This window comes from Bombina bombina, chromosome 8 (assembly GCF_027579735.1).
Source record: "Bombina bombina isolate aBomBom1 chromosome 8, aBomBom1.pri, whole genome shotgun sequence".
NCBI lineage: Eukaryota > Metazoa > Chordata > Amphibia > Anura > Bombinatoridae > Bombina > Bombina bombina.
In genome coordinates, this window is record NC_069506.1 from 100,398,811 (window position 1) to 100,419,123 (window position 20,313).

The window sequence follows — 20,313 nt, forward strand, 5'->3', positions numbered from 1 at the left end:
GAGGACCAAACAAAATAATTTTCATTCCTTTTGGAATTTCAAGAGTGGTCCCGCTTCAGCTTCCTCTGCTGCAAAGCAAGAGGGGAATTTTGCCCAATCCAAGTCAGTCTGGAGACCTAACCAGGCTTGGAACAAGGGTAAACAGGCCAAGAAGCCTGCAGCTGCCTCTAAGACAGCATGAAGGGGTAGCCCCCGATCCAGGACGGGATCTAGTAGGGGACAGACTCTCTCTCTTCGCTCAGGCTTGGGCAAGAGATGTTCACGATCCCTGGGTTTTAGAAATTGTGTCCCAGGGATATTTTCTGGAATTCAAAGGTTCTCTTCCAAGGGGGACTTTTCACATTTCTCGATTGTCTGTAAACAGACAAAGAGAGAGCTGTTCTTACGCTGTGTAGAAGACCTACATACCATGGGGGTGATCCGCCAAGTCCCAAAAGAGGAACAGGGGCTAGGTTTTTACTCAAACCTGTTTGTGGTTTCCAAAAAAGAGGGAACTTTCAGATCAATCTTGGATCTCAACATTCTAAACAAGTTCCTCAAAGTTCCATCATTCAAGATGGAGACTATTCAGTCTATTCTACCTCTGATCCAGGAGGGTCAATATATGACCACCGTGGACTTAAAGGATGCATATCTACGCATCCATATTCACAGAATTTTCACAAGGGTGCTAGGGGCCCTTCTGGCGGTTCTGCGACCACGGGGCATAGCAGTGGCGCCTTATCTAGACGACATCTTATTTCAGGCGTCAACTTTCCAGCTATCCAAGTCTCACACGGACATTGTGTTGGCTTTTCTGAGATCTCACGGGTGGACGGTGAACATAAAAAAGAGTTCCCTCTTATAAGAGTTTCCTTCCTAGGGACTCTGATAGACTCGGTAGAAATGAAAATATTTCTGATGGCGGTCAGAAAATCAAAGCTCTTAACCACTTGCCGAGCTATTCATTCCATTCCTCGGCCATTAGTGGCTCAGTATATGGAGGTAATTGGACTCATGGTAGTGGCAATGGACATAGTTCCTTTTGCCCGCCTACACCTCAGACCACTACATCTATGCATGCTCAAACAGTGGAATGGGGATTATGCAGATTTGTCTCCTCAACTGCATCTGGACCAGGAGACCAGAGATTCTCTTCTCTGGTGGTTGTCTCAGGACCACCTGTCTCAGGGAATGTGTTTCAGCCCTGCTAGGCTGGGATGCAGTCTGGAACTCCCTGAAAGCACAGGGCTTATGGTCTCGGGAGGAATCTCTTCTCCCGATAAATATTCTAGAACTGAGAGCGATATTCAATGCGCTTCAGGCGTGGCCTCAGCTTGCTGCGGCCAAATTCATCAGGTTTCAGTCGGATAACATCACGACTGTAGCTTATATCAATCATCAAGGAGGAACAAGGAGTTCTCTAGCGATGATGGAGGTAACCAAAATAATCCGATGGGCAGAGGATCACTCTTGCCATCTCTCAGCAATCCACATCCCAGGAGTAGAGAACTGGGAGGCGGATTTCCTAAGTCGTTAGACTTTTCATCTGGGGGAGTGGGAACTCCATCCGGAGGTATTTGCCCAGCTGATTCAGCTATGGGGCACACCAGAATTGGATCTGATGGCGTCCCGTCAGAATGCCAAACTTTCTCGTTACGGGTCCAGGTCCCGGGATCCCAAGGCGGTACTGATAGATGCTCTAGCAGTGCCTTGGTCCTTCAATCTGGCCTATGTATTTCCTCTCCTTCTACGTCTGGTTGCCAGAATAAAGCAGGAGAGAGCTTCGGTGATTCTGATAGCACCTGCGTGGCCACGCAGGACTTGGTATGCAGACCTAGTGGACATGTCCTCGGTTCTACCATGGACTCTGCCAATGAGGCATAACCTTCTAATCCAAGGTCTGTTCACGCATCCAAATTTAATTTCTCTGCGTCTGACTGCTTGGAGATTGAACGCCTGATTCTATCAAAGCGTGGTTTCTCTGAGTCGGTCATTGATACCCTGATTCAGGCTAGAAAGCCTGTCACCAGGAAGATCTATCATAAGATTTGGCGCAAATATCTTTATTGGTGTGAATCCAAAAGTTACTCATGGAGTAAGATTAGGATTCCTAGAATATTGTATTTTCTCCAAGAAGGTTTGGAGAAGGGATTATCAGCTAGTTCCTTATAAGGACAAATATCTGCTTTGTCTATTCTTCTACACAAACGTCTGGCAGATGTCCCAGACGTTCAAGCATTTAGTCAGGCTTTAGTCAGAATCAAGCCTGTATTTAAACCTGTTGCTCCGCCATGGAGCCTAAATTTAGTTCTTAAAGTTCTTCAAGGGGTTCCGTTTGAACATATGCATTCCATGTATATTAAGCTTCTATCTAGGAAAGTTTTGTTTTTAGTAGCTATCTCTTCGGCTCAAAGAGTTTCTGAGCTATAAGCTTTACAGTGTGATTCCCCTTATCTTATTTTCCATGCAGATATGGTGGTTTTGCGTACCAAACCTGGGTTTCTTCCTAAGGTTGTTTCTTATAAGAATATCAATCAAGAGATTGTTGTTCCTTCACTGTGTCCTAATCCTTCTTCAAAGAAGGAACGTCTGTTGCACAATCTTGATGTGGTTCGTGCTTTAAAGTTCTACTTACAAGCAACTAAAGATTTCCGTCAAACATCTTCATTGTTTGTTGTTTATTCTGGTAAGCGGAGAGGTCAGAAGGCTACGGCTACCTCTCTTTCCTTTTGGCTGAAAAGCATCATCCATTTGGCTTATGAGACTGCTGGCCAACAGTCTCCTGAAAGAATTACTGCTCAGTCTACTAGAGCTGTGGCTTCCACATGGCTTTTAAAAATGAGGGTTCTGTTAAACAGATTTGTAATGCGGCGACTTGGTCTTCGTTTCATACTTTTTCCAAATTTTACAAATTTGATACTTTTGCTTCTTCGGAGGCTATTTTTGGGAGAAAGGTTCTACAAGCAGTGGTGCCTTCCGTTTAAGGTCCCTGTCTTGTCCCTCCTTTCATCTGTGTCCTAAAGCTTTGGTATTGGTATCCCACAAGTAAGGATGAATCCGTGGACTCGATACATCTTACAAGAGAAAACATAATTTATGCTTACCTGATAAATTTATTTCTCTTGTGATGTATCGAGTCCACGGCCCGCCCTGTTTATTAAGACAGGCATATATATATATTTTTATTTTTAAACTTTCAGTCACCACTGCACCCTATAGTTTCTCCTTTTTCTTCCTAGCCTTCGGTCGAATGACTGGGGGGTGGAGCTAAGGGGGGAGCTATATAGGCAGCTCTGCTGTGGGTGCTCTCTCTGCCACTTCCTGTAGGGGAGGAGAATATCCCACAAGTAAGGATGAATCCGTGGACTCGATACATCACAAGAGAAATAAATTTATCAGGTAAGCATAAATTATGTTTTTAGACCCAGGAAGAGGCTTTGCGACGGGTGGAGGAAGCTGGAGCTGCTGTCAAGATTAAAAGGTAAGTTTTTTTCACAACAGCAGTGAAATGTAAATTTTGATGACTTAAAGTGCCCCTGTTTTTAATCAAATTTTTAAAAACCGGGCACTTTTAGCATCAAAATTTACATTCACTTTAAGGAGGCAGTCAGCAGAAGCTTAGATACAAGGCAATCACAGAGGTAAAAAGTGTATTCATATAACAGTGCTGGTTATGAAAAACTGGGGAATGGTAAACAAAAGGATTATATATATTTTTTAACAATACACTTTTTGGTGTTTACTTTCCCTTTAAGATTGCTAAATAAAAATATTGTATATAAAATAAAAAGTCAGGACAAATAAACATTTCTCAAATTAAAACAAGATGATGCCTTAGTGAACATTTTAAAGGATCTTTATATTTCCATTCTTTCCATAAACATTATTGAAATAAACTGATACGGCTCTACCACATTATATCCTTCATATTTCTATTCCCAAGATGCTCCTGGCTAGTTGGTTTCTCCGTTTGTTCTGGACATTAGTCACAAATAAGAATACAAAGTGAGTTACTGTTGATATGTTTGGATATTCAATCATGGAAGCAGTGTAAACCAGAGAATGGACAGGATAAGTTATACTTTAATGACAAGTACAATACATACAAATTTATACAATGCACTGAATAATAAAGTTTGATAATACAAATAAAACCTTTTCCCCCCCAACAATATTAATAACTGACTGTTAATGCATGTGAACAGTTCGCTTTAAGCCATAGAAACTTTACAGTACATTGGTTCCCTATCATGAACTTATACTGTGAAATGGCATACTAAAATGCGGGAACAATATAATTTATTGTAAAAAAAAAAAAAAATTACTTTAGTCTACAAATATACTTATTGAGTGAATGTTTAGACACCCTTTTTTACACACATTTTTTTTTTTAAGTAACTTAAAACCAAAAATATTTATTTTATGATTCAGATAGAGAATACAATTTTAAACAACATTCCAGTTTACTTCTATTATTTAATTTGCTTCATCTTTAGATTATCCTTGGTTGAAGAAATAGCAATGCACATGGGTGAGCCAATCACACGAGGCATCTATGTGCAGCCAGTGCCACCAATCAGCAGCTACTGAGCCTATTTGGGTATACTTTTTAACAAAGGTTATAAAGAAAATGAAACAAATTAGATGATAGTAGTATATTGGAAAATTGCAAACTCTTTCTAAATCATGAAAGAAGAAATGTGGGTTCCGTGTCCCTTTCATTTTTGCAAATATTGTCTAAAAACTCATCCACAATTTTACAATTTGTTCATATAATTGGTACTGTTATAATGCATTTTATATTGTAAGACTTTACATTTAGTTAGTTTGTATACTTAGTTATGTGCATTGTATCATGGGTGGTGCTAGCCATGATCACATATTTCCTATGGATACATAAAGAAGTGTATCTTAACTAAGATGCCTGGTCACAGCAGTTGGTTGGGATGTCAAATACCACATAGATTACAAATGTTAACATATTTGAGGATAGTATGGTCTTACCTCAATTCCTCACCATATCTGTCTTCAGCCTATTCTAGCAATGATGAAAAGGCTATTTGTAGCCCCCTTCTGGGCGGTTGATTGGTTAATCAGAAGAGAGTGCTCAGTTCTGATATTGATCTATTATACTTAGTCAATTAGCATAAAAAAACAAGTATGACCAAACACTGACAACAGTGGGAAAAGGGACTGTAAAGGACCACAAGAGGATGAAGACAGACATTGTTTAGAGAAGGATTAAGATAATACATTGCTAAGTAAGTGGGTGGGTTGTTTTTTTTTTTTGAGTTTAGATGATAGAGGGAAGGTCTTAGATACAAGTGGTAGGGATAGGGATAATGAAGGGGTGTCTTTTTGTGATGGGGCAGTGCAGTAGGAGTTGTTTAGAGGGGTCACACAAGTTTTACTGGGGTGTCATATGGTGGGTTACATTGTGTGCAAGGGGGTCACAACATGAGGTTAATGCATTTAGCATAGAAATAATGTGGGTGGGTCTGAGTGTCAAATGATTGGTGCTCTTGTGGGTTCCAAGTCAGTTAGGTTTAATAGCTGTTGAGGATGTCTGTCATGGTAAGGCTTAATAGATGTTGTGGGTTGTTGTTAGGCATTAAATTTAGGGTTAATATCATTGGGCTTCCAGTGTGGAAAGTCATGGTTAAAATGTATTTTGTTGCAGGTTCTGAGGGCATCAAAGGATCCTCAATCCTGAGAGGACACTGGAACCTACCTTTATAGATGGTCTTTTGGGGGGTTAAAAATACAGTACAGGTACAAATCGCCAAAATCCAGAATTATTCCAAAATACAGACTTTTTCATAAAAAATTTTTTTAAAAGTAAAATAATTTTAAAAATTACCATTTTCCCCACCAGTAAGTCACAAATTTTCTTTGCATGTGTATTTGGTTTGTTTTTTTTTGTGTTCTAAAATGCAACTATTAGTACTGTGCTATCTTTCTGATGGTACTATGTATACAAAATGATTAACATTATATAAAGCTAGCTTTAGGTTGCATGCATAAGCTGTATTGACATAAATGACAAGATATTGTATGCCATCTGCTCTCCAAGCAGTCCTATTTTATAGAACCAAATATACAAATATTCCTAAATCCAAACTATTCTGAAATCCAAACCTTTCCCAGTTCCAAGCAGTATGGATAACGTGTTTTCTGCCTGAATAACACATGTATGTATATCACTTGCATTTAAAGGGACATTAAACACTAAATAAACGCTAGATAGAATGATGCATTCAAAGAAAAGATTAGTCTGAGAATTTAAATAGTGAAAAAATAAGTGTAAAGTTTTAATGTCTGTAAAACAATGGGGGCTGTCATGTTGTTACTTAGGTTACCTTCTCTGCTGTGGCCTAACAGGGGCAGTTATAAATAGGTCATTAGAGTGTGCAGCCAATGGCTGTATGGAATATAACAGTTTTCTGCACTTCCATTTCTAACAGATACTGAAATGCTCACAATTTCAGAATGGAATTACATAAAAAGGGGACAAAATAAATAATTCAAGTATATTGTAGATATTTTGTGTATATACAATGTATTTTATTTTCCCATCTCATATTGTTTAATGTCCCTTTAAAAAGAGTCAGCATTAAAAACAGTTTTCCATAAACTTCACATTTGTGTTGTTGATTGAAGTTGGTTTCCTTCTAAATCTGCATCACCTGCAGCCGTGTTCTGATTGGTTGATTTTTCCATGTCCATTCCAATAAGCAATGTCATAAAATCCACTACCGTGTCAATGTGTTGAGTTTTTGTTGAGGCATCTTTAAGTTTACATAAAACACTTAATCGACTGAAAGATTTTAGTTGGGAAATATTTGCTCGTAAAAACATAATGATAATATTTAAATCATTTATAGGACAGCCAAGCATTTTGTTACTTAGCAGGTCAAATGCAGGAAGCATTTCATAAACATTAAGGAAATGTTTATCCCAGTAAAATAATTTACTTAAATTATATAATATAACAGGAACCAAGATAACGTACACAACCGCATTGGCTACACTAATTAATTGGAAAATAGACAAAGAAACAATCTTGCAGTTAACTAATTCTGACTTCATTGCTTCTGATTGTAGAGGTCCTGTTTTTATATGACAGTTGAATTCATCCTGAAAAAAAACACTTAAGTGAAAAATTCCCAGGTAGACACAGGTTAATGCAATAAAGACAAGTAAAAGAATATTTCTTAGGAGATATGTGAATACAAGATGATATGAACGTTGTTTGTAAGATAAATATCTCTCCAGCATCGGAAATTCAAAGTATCTGACATGGCGGGCACTGAAAGAGAGAAAACAAGAGAAATACGGATTTTAGTTATTACTCTATGTTAAAGGGATACTAAACCCACATTTTTTCTTTCATGATTCAGACAGAGCATGACATTTTAAGCAACTTTCTAATGTACTCCTATTATAAATTTTTCTCCATTCTCTTGCTTTCTTTATTTAACCCTTTGAGTGCTATTGAGTTTCCCACTCTGGTGCTAATGACGGCTCAGACGTCACTAGCACTCTCCCACCTTGAGGGAGATCTGGGGGCTCCCACCCGCTCCTACCCCAGAGATCGTGCCTGTAGAGTGACAGGCATCGCCAGGGCTTCCCGTTTTGCGTGGTGACGTCACTCGCAATAACGTAAGTATAGGAGCAGGGGGCATGCTGCTTAGAAGCCTGTATCTCAGGCATCTAAGCAGCTACAGACCCCCAAGACCCACCATTGGAAAGGTAATCGCCTAACCTTTCCAACAAAAAAAAAACATTAAAAAATCTTAGCACCCAGGTGGGAAAGTGCTTAGCACTCAAAGGGTTAAAAAGCAGGAATGTAAATCTTAGCAGCCAGCCCATTTTAGGTTCAGCACCATGGATAGCGCTTGCTTATTGGTAGCTACATTTAGCAAACCAATATGCAAGCATAACCCAGGTTCTCAACCAAAAATGGGTCAGCTCCTATGCATCATATTCCTGCTTTTTAAATAAAGATAGCAAGAGAACGCAAAAAAAATTGATAATAGGAGTAAATTAGAAAGTTGCTTAAAAATGCATGCTCTATCTGAATCATGAAAGAAAAATTTGGGTTTAGTGTCCCTTTAAAGGGACATGAAACCCCACATTTTTCTTTCATGATTTAGGTAAAACATACCATTTTAAAATACTTTTTAGCTTACTTCTATTATCAAATTTGCTTCTGCCTCTTGGTATCATTTCTTGAAGAAACAGTAATGCACTACTGGTTTCTAACTGAACACATGGCAATCGGTATAGATATGCAGCCACCAATCAGCAGCTAGAACCAAGCTTACCTAGATAAACCTTTTAGCAAAGGATAACAAGAGAAGAAAGCAAATTAAAAAATATAAGTAAATTGGCAAGTTGTTTAAAATTTTACTTTACTGTCCCTTTAACTATCATATAGCAAATCTAAATCGGCCTCTGCTTATTGGCTGATTATCTAAAATTTGCCAGAATGTTCTTGGAAGTATCCAGATGCCTCCAATAGTAAGTTATAAAGTTTACTGAAAAGGGAAACTTTATTGGCAGGAGCAAAGTTGACTTTAATCAGATAGCAGTAGAATTTTGTAATGTATGGGTAGTATTGTCACAGATAATCAGACTAGATTTGTTTTTCTCTTTAAATTTGTAATTGAACAATTATCTTGTTGTTTGAGGGTTGTATCATATCTGGTTATTGCAGGTTATTTTAGTTTTACTATAGGATAGAACATGCAATTTTTTTTTATTTTTTTTCAAATATCTTTTTATTGTTGTCAGGTAAAGCAATACATACATTCCAGTTATTACATTTTGTGTGGATATCATGTCTGGTGACAAGATTTACATTGTAGATCCAAAATTAAACACAGTATGAAACATAGCAATGTCACATTATAAGAGGTGGAACATTTTCTTCACTTGACCACACTGCGTTCTTATCTTACATGATATTTACTTGGTCTGAGTGATTGCACTTCCCCGACATAATCTTTTTCCAATTTCTTTTTAACATACCTACAACTAAACGCTTAAGCAACCTATTCTAACTAATAACCTAAATAAATAAATCCTTGAGGCCCGGCGGAGGAGAAAAAAAAAAAAAAAAAAAAAAAAGAGAAGAGGGGAAAGTGGGGGGGGGGGGGGAGACTGTAGGAAGTGAGGGAGGAGAGGGGGGGAATCAGGTCCCCTATGAGACAATTGTCGTTTTAAAATAAATGTGCCCACTCCCCCCTCAGTCCCGCTTCTATGTAGAACATGCAATTTTAAACAACTTGCCAAGTTACCTCTATTATCTAATTTGTTTTGTTCTCTTAGTATCCTTTGTTGAAATGCATACATAGGCTCAGGAGATGGTGATTGGTGGCTGCACATATATGACTTATGTTATTGGTTCACCCATGTGAGTTGATGTTTCTTTAACAAAGCAAACAAGATAATAGAAGTTCAAAATGTATTTTCTATCTGAATGCACATGGGTGATTCAATAACATGAGGCATATATGTGCAGCCACCAATCAACAGCTCCTGAGCCTACCTAAGTATCATTTTTTTAACAAAAGATATCAAGAGAACAAAACAAATTAGATTATAGAAGTACAATGGAAATGTGTTTAAAGTTGCGTAATTTTGCTGAATCATGAAAGAAAAAAATATGGTTTCATGTCTCTCTAAAGTTGATCACGCTCCTGAGACAATTTCATGCTTTCATAGAAAGGAGCTATAGTTCAAGTTTGGATTTATATATATATATACTGTATATGTGTGTGTAAAACATGGGTATCCACAAGGGGGGGGGGGCATGGATTTACCTCTCGACCCGGAGTACAAATTGCAGGGGGGAAGAATCCCCCTAAATGTAGCTCAATTTTAGCACATTTTTCTAGGAAGTTATATAGGGTTCTGGAATTTATTCTCCACTATTTCACTCTCAGTATTGTGATTCTGCAATTCTGGACTCTAATTCCCAGCAGGCATTGTACAGTAGTAAAACATGAGCTTCCTGGAAGGTAGAACATTTTGCATGAGGTCACACCCCCTCTTCCATGCTGTATGTGACCCTGGTAGCAGGGAATATGGTCTGATTCTCTGCATCATTCATGTTAACTGATGCACTATGTGTATAAAGGCTATAAATCCTTTGTACACTCTAGGGTTTATTTGTATGGTCAGACCCTATGCTCAACTGGTAGTGGGAGCGGACAGGGTGCACTGTGCCAGTAATTTTAAACTCTGCACCATGACTTCCATGTTATATATATATATTTCCACTATATATATATATATATATATATATATATATATATATATATATATATATATATATATATATATATATATATATATTTTCTTTTTTATTAGTTGCATTCTGGTCTGAGTTAAGATTTTCTGTGCAGTCTTCCTATTCACATACTAAAATAATTTGTTAAAAGTTTTGCCGATAGCACATAAAGAGAAATGTACATTTTGTATATATTTGGTAATGTACTATTAGCAGTTTTAGTCTTTATATGTTAACTTATGTTGGTTCTTTTGTGCTTCATTTTGATTTTGTTTTTCTTTTGTATAACTGTAAAATGCAACACAAATCAATAAATACAACTACATGCTCCTTTTATTTTCATTTATAAGGAGTCTGGATAAATATATAAATCTTATTATACTCCCAAAAAAGTGTACTAATAAACTAGTAAGCATTTTAGGATAATTTCCAACCACTGATTTATGTGTATATATATATATATATATATATATATATACTATATGTATATATATATATATATATATATATATATATATATATATATATATATAGTCTTGGCACATTTTTTTGCCCCCACCCTAGAAAATTTTCTGCGGACGCCTATATATATATATATATATATATATATATATATATATATATATATATATATATATCTAATATATATATATAATATCAACTAGAGCTTTTGCTATTATAAGCATTGTTCAATTTAAATTGATAAAAGTTAGCTGTGAATATAGAGGAAGCATTCAGACTATGCTTTTACTGAGAACATTAATTACTGGATGAAAACCCATGCCATAAATTTAACAAATGGGGTTTATCCAATTGTTTCCTAATAAATCAACACATAAAATCTATAAAACTTGTAACGTATAAAGCTATGTTAGCACTTCCCTTCAGATGCTCGCTGCCAGCCCCGGTTTTCCCAGACCGTATCCAGAAACAAGAAATATTGAATGTGGCGGCGCTGTGTCACCTCAGGGGATGCAAGCTGTTCTTTTCCTCTGTGAAACCTGCCTTCTTTCACCTCAATATATCAAAATCAATATATGTCAAAGCAAGTTCGAGTAGTGACTAGTAGACTACTCCAACTTGCTTTGACATATATTGATTTTATGCTCTTGAGAAAGTCTTGTTTTGCCGAAACGCGTTGAGCTATATTTTAATAAAATCTGAAGCTGCATCTAAAGATACCCTTGTGATGGTTATAATAAATGGTTGATTTAAAACTGAAATCCTGTGAGTATGACCTGTTTGTGCGCCTACCATTTTATTTAAACCGTGCTACACCATTGTGAGCTTTTTATTTTGGAGGTGAAAGAAGGCAGGTTTCACAGAGGAAAAGAGCAGCTTGCATCCCCTGAGGTGACACAGCGCCGCCACATTCTATATTATTTGTTACTAAAATCTATACTAATAGATCATTATATAATTAAAGCCATCATTTTGGGCAAGATTTCATATGACGCGTTGGGTGCAATACCAATTTTTATTCGGACCTAGCATCGACTTTGCTCCACCTGGAAGAAGATGGATGTCCGGACTTCAGGAATGGTAAATTTTTTCGGGGTTAGTGTTTGGCTTTTTTTGGGGGGAGTATCTACTTTTTTTTTAGATTAGGGATTTTTATTATTTTCATGGGCACTAAAAGAGCTGATTGCCCTTTTGGGGCAATGGGTAGCTTAGTTTTTTTTTTAGTTAGGCCTTTTTTTATTTTGGGGGGTTGTATTGTTAGGGGCGTCTTTATAATTTTTTTTCATAAGAGAGCTGATAACCTTAAGGCAATGCCCTACAAAAGGCCCTTTTAAGGGCTTTTAGTAGTTTATTCTTAGATTGTTTTTATTTTGCAGTGGCTTTTTTGTTTTGAAGGGGGTATTAGATTAAGCCGGACAGATAGCTCATTGTGCTAATGCACTGTTACAGAGATCTGTGGCAACCCAAGGGTTAGAGGTTTTTCAATCCTGGCAAGGTCCACTCAGTCTTTCATCCTTCCGAGGTCGGTAAAATGAGTACCATTAAGTTGGGTAATAATAATACCTGTTATCAGTGCCGCATGTCGATTAAGTTTGAGGTTGTTCCCTATACAAGTATCCAATTATTATTAGATTAGGAATATCTTTTTTTTATTTTGAATAATGTAGTTTTTTTTTTCCGTAATCGAAGCTTTTGTTATATTTTGTAATCGTAGCTATTTTTTAATTTAATTTTAGGATTTTTTATTTTTATGTAATCTTAGGTTTTTTTATTTTCATGTCATTTTAGAAATTTTTATTTTAATGTAAAGATAGTTTGTTTTTGTTTTTTGGTAATTGTAAAATAATTTTTAAGGTAGTCTTTTTTATGTAATTGTAGTTTAATTGGGCTTAATTTAGGGAGTGTTAGGTTAGGGGTCTTAGGTATTAGATTAATACTTTGCGTTGTGGGGGTTGGCGGATTAGGGGTTAATAGTGTTTATAGGTAGTTTGAGTTGTGGGGGGGTTGGTGGATTTGGGGTTAATAGGTAGTTTGCGTTGTGGGGGTTGACGGTTAGGTGTTAATAGGTATTTTGCGTTGTTGGGTGTTGGCGGTTTAAGGGTTAATATGTTTATTAGGTAGTTTGCATTGTGGGGGGTTGGCGGTTTAGGGGTTAATATCTTTATTAGGTACTTTGCCTTGTTGGGGGGTTGGCGGATTAGGGGTTAATAGTGTTAATAGGTAGTTTGCGTTGCTGGGGTTGGCGGATAAGGGGTTCATAGTGTTTATAGGTAGTTTGCGTTGTGGAGGGTTGGTTGATTCAGGGTTAATAGTGTTAATAGGTAGTTTGCATTGTGGGGGTTGACGGTTTAGGTGTTAATAGTGTTAATAGGTATTTTGCGTTGTGAGAGGTTGATGGTTTAGATGTTAATAGTGTTAACTTAATAAAATCAATTGACACAAAAAATGAGCACAAAGAAATTACATAAAAGCAGAATACACAACGTGTATTTAACGGTGTTAATGTATTACTTACAGTCATCAGACACCGTCCGGTTTAAGCAATACATTAACACCGTATATTTGGAACTGTATTTGCTGGTGACAAGTCCTCTAGTCTCTCTCCTATATAGGAAATTCAAGGAGATTGAGAGGAGAATTTTTTGTATGGAGAAAACTTTCTGATATCCGTATTTCTGTAAACTTAAAGAGTGGTTTTGTTTGTTTACTACGCTGAACTCAGTAACCCTCATTAGGGTACCTACGTTGTGTATGCTGCTTTTATGTAATTTCTTTGTGCAAATTTTCTGTGTCAATTGATTTTATTAAGTTTGGTGTGTAGTGGTTGCTGTGCAGACATCACTACATAGACTATATATTTATTGTGTTGTTTTTTTTATACAATTGAGCATGCTTTTTATGTGTATTTCATTTTAGTGCACAATCTGTATTTTAACAAATAAGACCGATACTAAATGTATTTTAATACCCTTTTATCCCACTTTATAAAATAAATGAAAATTATTATCTATAGCCGTACTAGTTTATATTAAGCTATCTGAAGCGCCACTGATTTTAGTTTGGATTAGCTCTCTCTGTTAGAACTAATACCCTCTAATTATTTTTTTCTATTACGTTTGTAAGGTGTTTTGGAGAAAGCACCTGTATCTGTAGGCATTATAAACTTATTTGTGAGCGCAGATCATTCCTTGTCTAAATAAAGTGATAGCGGATAGCGGATGGCGGACACTGCAAGGGCCAGTCACAGACACCAGTGTCTGTTTATGGACACCTTGCCTATCCCTGGCCCACCAGCAGAACGCTATTTCAGTTATTTGGCCTTAGAGGTGACGTTTCCACCTCTTAGCCAATAGCCGTGCGTGAAATCCGGCTTGGCACCGCATATTGCGGACTTAAAGTCCCCTTTATTTTTTCCAATGATAAATCCTAGCGTTTCACAAATGCTAGGATTTGCCATCGCTTTAACAAATCTTTTGTCATTGTAATTAAAGGATTTTTTTTTATGGCACATTATAGAAAACAAAATATAACCTATAAACAAAATAGTGTGATACATATTATAGACATAGTTAAAACTTACCTCCTTAGCTCTTCCCAAAAGATATGTGGATCCGGGCATGTTCTGTGAGTTTTTAACAAGTATTGGACAAGCTTTATTGATCGATTATATGATTTGTCCAGTTCATCAATGATAAAAACAAGATCTAAATTCAGCGATGATTCAGATATAGACTTCCATAATACAACAGGGATATACATTGCTACAGCTATAGCTATTAGAATATATGGAAAAACCTAGGTATAGAAGAAAAACACGGTTAGTGAATTAAAGGGAGCTATTAAAATAGAGCTGTTTACAATAGTATAGCCTATCAGTAGAACTAAATGCTGCAAACACATTCATCATAAATGTAGGACACAATAAAAACTGTTGACAGCATGCAGATTAATTATACCCTAGCGTAATACTTCTCAGCCTAGGTAACACCTACAGTTTGTAAAAAAAATATGTATAGCATGTGTATTAGTTATTCATTGGAAATTTGCATGTGTCATTCATCACTGTTGATTAACCCCTTCAGTACGGGAAATTTCTGAGAAAAACTTGCCCAAGTACCAGAGAATTTTTAGCATTTTTGCTATCACTCCATTTAAACGGAAATAGAGTCCTTGTTTTTTATTTACCCATCAAAACTATATATATATTGTTGTTGTTTTTTTGTTTTTTTTTACCTTGACAACCCAAGGTATTGATCTAGGCCCATTTTGGTATATTTCATGCCACCTTCTGGTTCACCTGCGATCACATAAGCTGTACCCCACACTCGTAGCTAACACAGTAGATCAGCAGAGCGGACCCTAACAGATGTAAGATACACTACCTGGGAATTCACCGTTGTGGTGCTGATCCATATAACGACTTTTTAAGGCACCCACATAGTGGGAATTTAGCGGGACTATTACTGTGAAGCTGCACACAGTAGATTGGCAGCTGTAAGATACACTACCTGGGAACTCACCGCTGTGACGCTGATCTTAATCTCGTACAAATAAAGAAAACCACTTCCAAACAAAGAGAGCATCTAACGTTCCTGAACATCTGACTTCAGACGGTACTGTTATTCCATATGAATGGAACTTTGTTCATCTTCTTTAGACCTTTTGGTATCTTGGATACCCCGAAATATCCGTAACCAGCTGTTGGTTTCTGAGTCACGTGATTATTGCATCCAGGACGTGTTCAGACTGTCCCCATTACAGACTGGATTTGCCGTTGTATTCTGAGGCCCTTTTCTTGCAAGTATCTTGTTAACATTTTGCTACTTTTTAATTGTTTATTAAGAGTTATAGGGGTCTATTTATGATAGTGCGGACGGACGTGATACGATGTAGCGTATCATGTCCGCCGCACATCGATAAATGCCAACAGCATACACCCCATAGACTCATGTAAATTTTTATACGGTACCGTAATCCATTTAGCTTTGATCAGAGCATTTATTGTATTACTAGTCCTAAAGCCCGTTCACACGGGCCATGTGGTTTATTTTTATTTTTATATTCTCTCTCTCTCTCTGCCCTATCTCTCTCTCTCCCCTCTTTCCCCCCCCGTCTCTCTCACTCTCTCCCCCCTGTCTCTCTCACTCTATCCCCCCTGTCTCTCTCACTCTCACTCCCCTGTCTCACTCTCACTCTCACTCCCCTGTCTCTCTCTCACTCCCCTGCCTCTCTCTCCTCCCCCTGTCTCTCTCTCTCTCCCCTGTCTGTCTCTCTCTCTCCCCTCTCTCTCTCTCTCTCTCTCTCCCCCCCTGTCTCTCTCTCTCCCCCCCTGTCTCTCTCTCTCCCCCCCTGTCTCTCTCTCTCCCCCCCTGTCTCTCTCACCCTCTCCCCTGTCTCTCTCACCCTCTCCCCTGTCTCCCTCTCCCCTGTCTCTCTCACCCTCTCCCCTGTCTCCCTCTCCCCTGTCTCTCTCTCCCTCTCCCCTGTCTCCCTCTCCCCTGTCTCTCTCGCCCTCTCCCCTGTCTCCCTCTCCCCTGTCTCCCTCTCCCCTGTCTCCCTCTCCCCTGTCTCTCTCTCCCTCTCCCTTGTCCCCCTGTCTCCCTCTCCCCTGTCTCCCTCTCCCCTCTCTCCCTCTCCCCTGTCTCCCTCTCCCCTGTCTCCCTCTCCCCTCTCTCCCTCTCCCCTGTCTCCCTCTCCCCTGTCTCCCTTTCCCCTGTCTCTCTCTCCCTCTCCCCTGTCTCTCTCTCCCTCTCCCTTGTCCCCCTGTCTCCCTCTCCCCTGTCTCCCTCTCCCCTCTCTCCCTCTCCCCTCTCTCCCTCTCCCCTCTCTCCCTCTCCCCTGTCTCCCTCTCCCCTGTCTCCCTCTCCCCTCTCTCCCTCTCCCCTGTCTCCCTCTCCCCTCTCTCCCTCTCCCCTCTCTCCCTCTCCCCTCTCTCCCTCTCCCCTGTCTCCCTCTCCCCTGTCTCCCTCTCCCCTGTCTCCCTCTCCCCTGTCTCCCTGTCTCCCTCTCTCCCTCTCCCCTGTCTCCCTCTCCCCTGTCTCCCTCTCCCCTGTCTCCCTCTCCCCTGTCTCCCTCTCCCCTGTCTCTCTCACCCTCTCCCCTGTCTCCCTCTCCCCTGTCTCTCTCTCCCTCTCCCCTGTCTCCCTCTCCCCTGTCTCCCTCTCCCCTGTCTCCCTCTCCCCTGTCTCCCTCTCCCCTGTCTCCCTCTCCCCTCTCACCCTCTCCCCTGTCTCCCTCTCCCCTGACTCCCTCTCCCCTGTCTCCCTCTCTCCCTCTCCCTGTCTCCCTCTCCCCTGTCTCCCTCTCCCCTGTCTCCCTCTCCCCTGTCTCCCTCTCCCCTGTCTCCCTCTCCCCTGTCTCCCTCTCCCCTCTCTCCCTCTCCCCCTCTCCCCTCTCTCCCTCTCCCCTCTCTCCCTCTCTCCCTCTCCCCTGTCTCCCTCTCCCCTGTCTCCCTCTCCCCTGTCTCCCTCTCCCCTGTCTCTCTCTCCCCTGTCTCCCTCTCCCCTGTCTCTCTCACCCTCTCCCCTGTCTCCCTCTCCCCTGTCTCCCTCTCCCCTGTCTCCCTCTCCCCTGTCTCCCTCTCCCCTGTCTCCCTCTCTCCCTCTCCCCTGTCTCTGATCAGCTGCTTTCAACGGCTATTTGCGTGCGCGTGCGCAGGGTGCGAGGGTGCGTGCGCATTCTGCAAGGGGGATCTCATGTCAACGATTAGTTGCGTGCGCGTGGGTTCGCATGCGCATGTGAGTGCGAGGGTGTGTGCGCATTCTGCAAGGGGGATCTCATGTGTCGCTGTGAAAGTGCTGAAATCAGTTTACGCTAAGTGGGTGCGAGGGTGGTGCGTGCGCATTCAGCAAGGGGGGTCGCTGACATCAGTTTTTTTTTTCAGCTACAATCTTGCTAAGTGGGTGCGAGAGTGCGCGCGTGCGAAGTATCAACAGCTGACCAAGGGTGCGCGTGCGATCAGCTGCAAGAGTTTGTCTGAACTGCGCATGACGGCTTCAGACAAACTCTTGTCTTTTTTAATATAGGATGTTTTAGCTGTGTTTATTACATATATTCTTTTGTATCTCGCATTTATACATTCTAGTAAACTTGCTTTAATTTTAATATTACGCCTTCCTTTCCTATATGTGCATACACATCTCAAATCAGCTAGATTAACCAAGCTTGGTTATCTTAAGCTCTCTCCTATACTGTTATTCTTTGGTTTTATGTTTTTCCCTATCTGATCTCTCCCAAAGAGCTCTCTCCTCCCCCACCCACACTCTTCACGACCATCTTAGGTACTGGCAGACAGTCTTAGGTACTGGCAGTTTAGTGCTTTCTTCTTCTTATTATTATTATTATTATTTTTTTGAGGATTCCTCTTCAACCCTCCAACCCCCTTATCCCTCCCAAGCAGCTCTCTAACCCTCCCAGTAGTGGCAGCAATATTCTCCCCTCCCCCTTATTTGTGATCATTTAGTAGCCTCCTCCTCACTTAAATTTGACATGTTTCTGTATTGTAGCTTCCCACCCCTCCCTCTCCCTACCAAACTTTGGTTCCATAGTGTAGCATCCCACCCCTCCATCCCCATGCCAACCCCCCTTGCAATGTGGGTGAAAAAAGAGGATGTACCATTACGTCACTAGGGTTCTTAAGACACAGTTTTTTCGTTACATAATGGTACATCCGAAAATCTAAAGTGGTTAAAGTCCAAATTTCTAGAAACATGTTTAACTTTTCTAAATATATGTAGCTCATAATGTTTCTAAAATACCCTAGACACTCCCTTGTTGACTGGTATCATCAAGTTGCGTTGCTTAGTATTTACTTTTGCTGATTGCCTTCATCTACATTTACTCTGCGTATCTGCCCAGTTCTGCTTCACTTACAACCACAGCACACATCAGGTTTTATTTTTTAAAGAGACATTTTGGATTAAATGTGTCTGGGTCCAGCTACCATATCCTTAATTGGGTATTTTGATACAGGGTTTATGTTTATGAACTTTACAATTATTTTATTGTTTATTGACCCCATTCTGCCTTACTTCCCCTGTAAAGAGTATGCCACTATGTCATCCTCTGGAAGCATGTGAAACCTTGGTAAGGACAAATACTGTGGAATCCAGCAATGCCACTAAAGCTTACTAGCTCTTTGCTGGGTTTCATACCAGTTCCTCGGTTCTTGGAGTTTCTCCTAGATTAAGTTTGTTTAAAAATGAACCATTTATTCTCTGAAAGTCCATGTTTATGCTTTTTCACGTCTTTTTTTTTCAGTGAAATATATCTCATAGCCCTAATGTTCTTACTTTTTTCTAGGTTCTGAAAATAATTTGCCCTGCGTTAAGGCATCTCATACTTCCAAGAGACCTTGGTAGAGTTCATCTACAGATAAACAAGTTTAATTACAGCCAAACTAAGTGCCCAAATTATCAACCTTATTATGGACCTTATGGTGCAGGATTGCTTATCTATGATTGCTGTACCACGTTAGAGGGGGTGGAGTTAAAGGGATAGGAAAGTCAAAATTATAAATGTATGATTCAGATAGAGCATTACATTTTAGGGGTCCAATGATCTAAAATTCTCCGCTCAGGCAAGATGATCTAAGAAGTCTCGCCAGTACAGTGAGGACCCTCAAAGAAATACAAATTTTACTTTAAGATATGTTTATCTCACTATCGGCTAGATTTAGAGTTGGGCGGTAGCCGTCAAAACCAGCGTTAGAGGCTCCTAACGCTGGTTTTGGCCGTCCGCTGGTATTTGGAGTCAGTCAGGAAAGGGTCTAACGCTCACTTTCCAGCCGCGACTTTTCAATACCGCAGATCCCCCTACGCCATTTGCGTATCCTATCTTTTCAATGGGATCTTTCTAACGCCAGTATTTAGAGTCTTGGCTGAAGTGAGCGTTAGATATCTAACGACAAAACTCCAGCCGCAGAAAAAAGTCAGTAGTTAAGAGCTTTCTGGGCTAACGCCGGTTTATAAAGCTCTTAACTACTGTGCTCTAAAGTACACTAACACCCATAAACTACCTATGTACCCCTAAACCGAGGTCCCCCCACATCGCCGCCACTCTATTAAAATTTTTTAACCCCTAATCTGCCGACCGCACACTGCCGCAACCTACGTTATCCATATGTACCCCTAATCTGCTGTCCCTAACATTGCTGACACCTACATAATATTTATTAACCCCTAATCTGCCCCCCACAACGTCGCCGCTACCTACCTAAACTTATTAACCCCTAATCTGCCGACCGGACCGCACCGCTACTATAATAAATGTATTAACCCCTAATCCGCCTCACTCCCGCCTCAATAACCCTATAATAAATAGTATTAACCCCTAATCTGCTCTACCTAACATCGCCGACACCTAACTTCAAGTATTAACCCCTAATCTGCCGACCGGAGCTCACTGCTACTCTAATAAATTTTTTAACCCCTAAAGCTAATTCTAACCCTAACCCTAACACCCCCTAAGTTAAATATAATTTTTATCTAGCGAAATAAATTAACTCTTATTAAATAAATTATTCCTATTTAAAGCTAAATACTTACCTGTAAAATAAACCCTAATATAGCTAC

The 20,313-nt window shown here is 39.7% G+C and overlaps 1 protein-coding gene across 1 annotated transcript in view; it reads right to left on the reverse strand.

The window, feature by feature from the left end:
- Nucleotides 1–6,618: 6,618 nt before the first annotated feature.
- Nucleotides 6,619–20,313, reverse strand: part of PANX3 (pannexin 3) — a 46,148-nt gene continuing 32,453 nt past the window's right edge. Inside the window, exons 3-4 of the mRNA XM_053690965.1 lie at nucleotides 14,322–14,536; nucleotides 6,619–7,291 (exon numbers count right to left, since the gene is read on the reverse strand). Of these exons, the coding sequence (XP_053546940.1) occupies nucleotides 6,619–7,291; nucleotides 14,322–14,536 (888 nt within the window). The remainder of the gene's footprint in view (nucleotides 7,292–14,321; nucleotides 14,537–20,313) is intronic.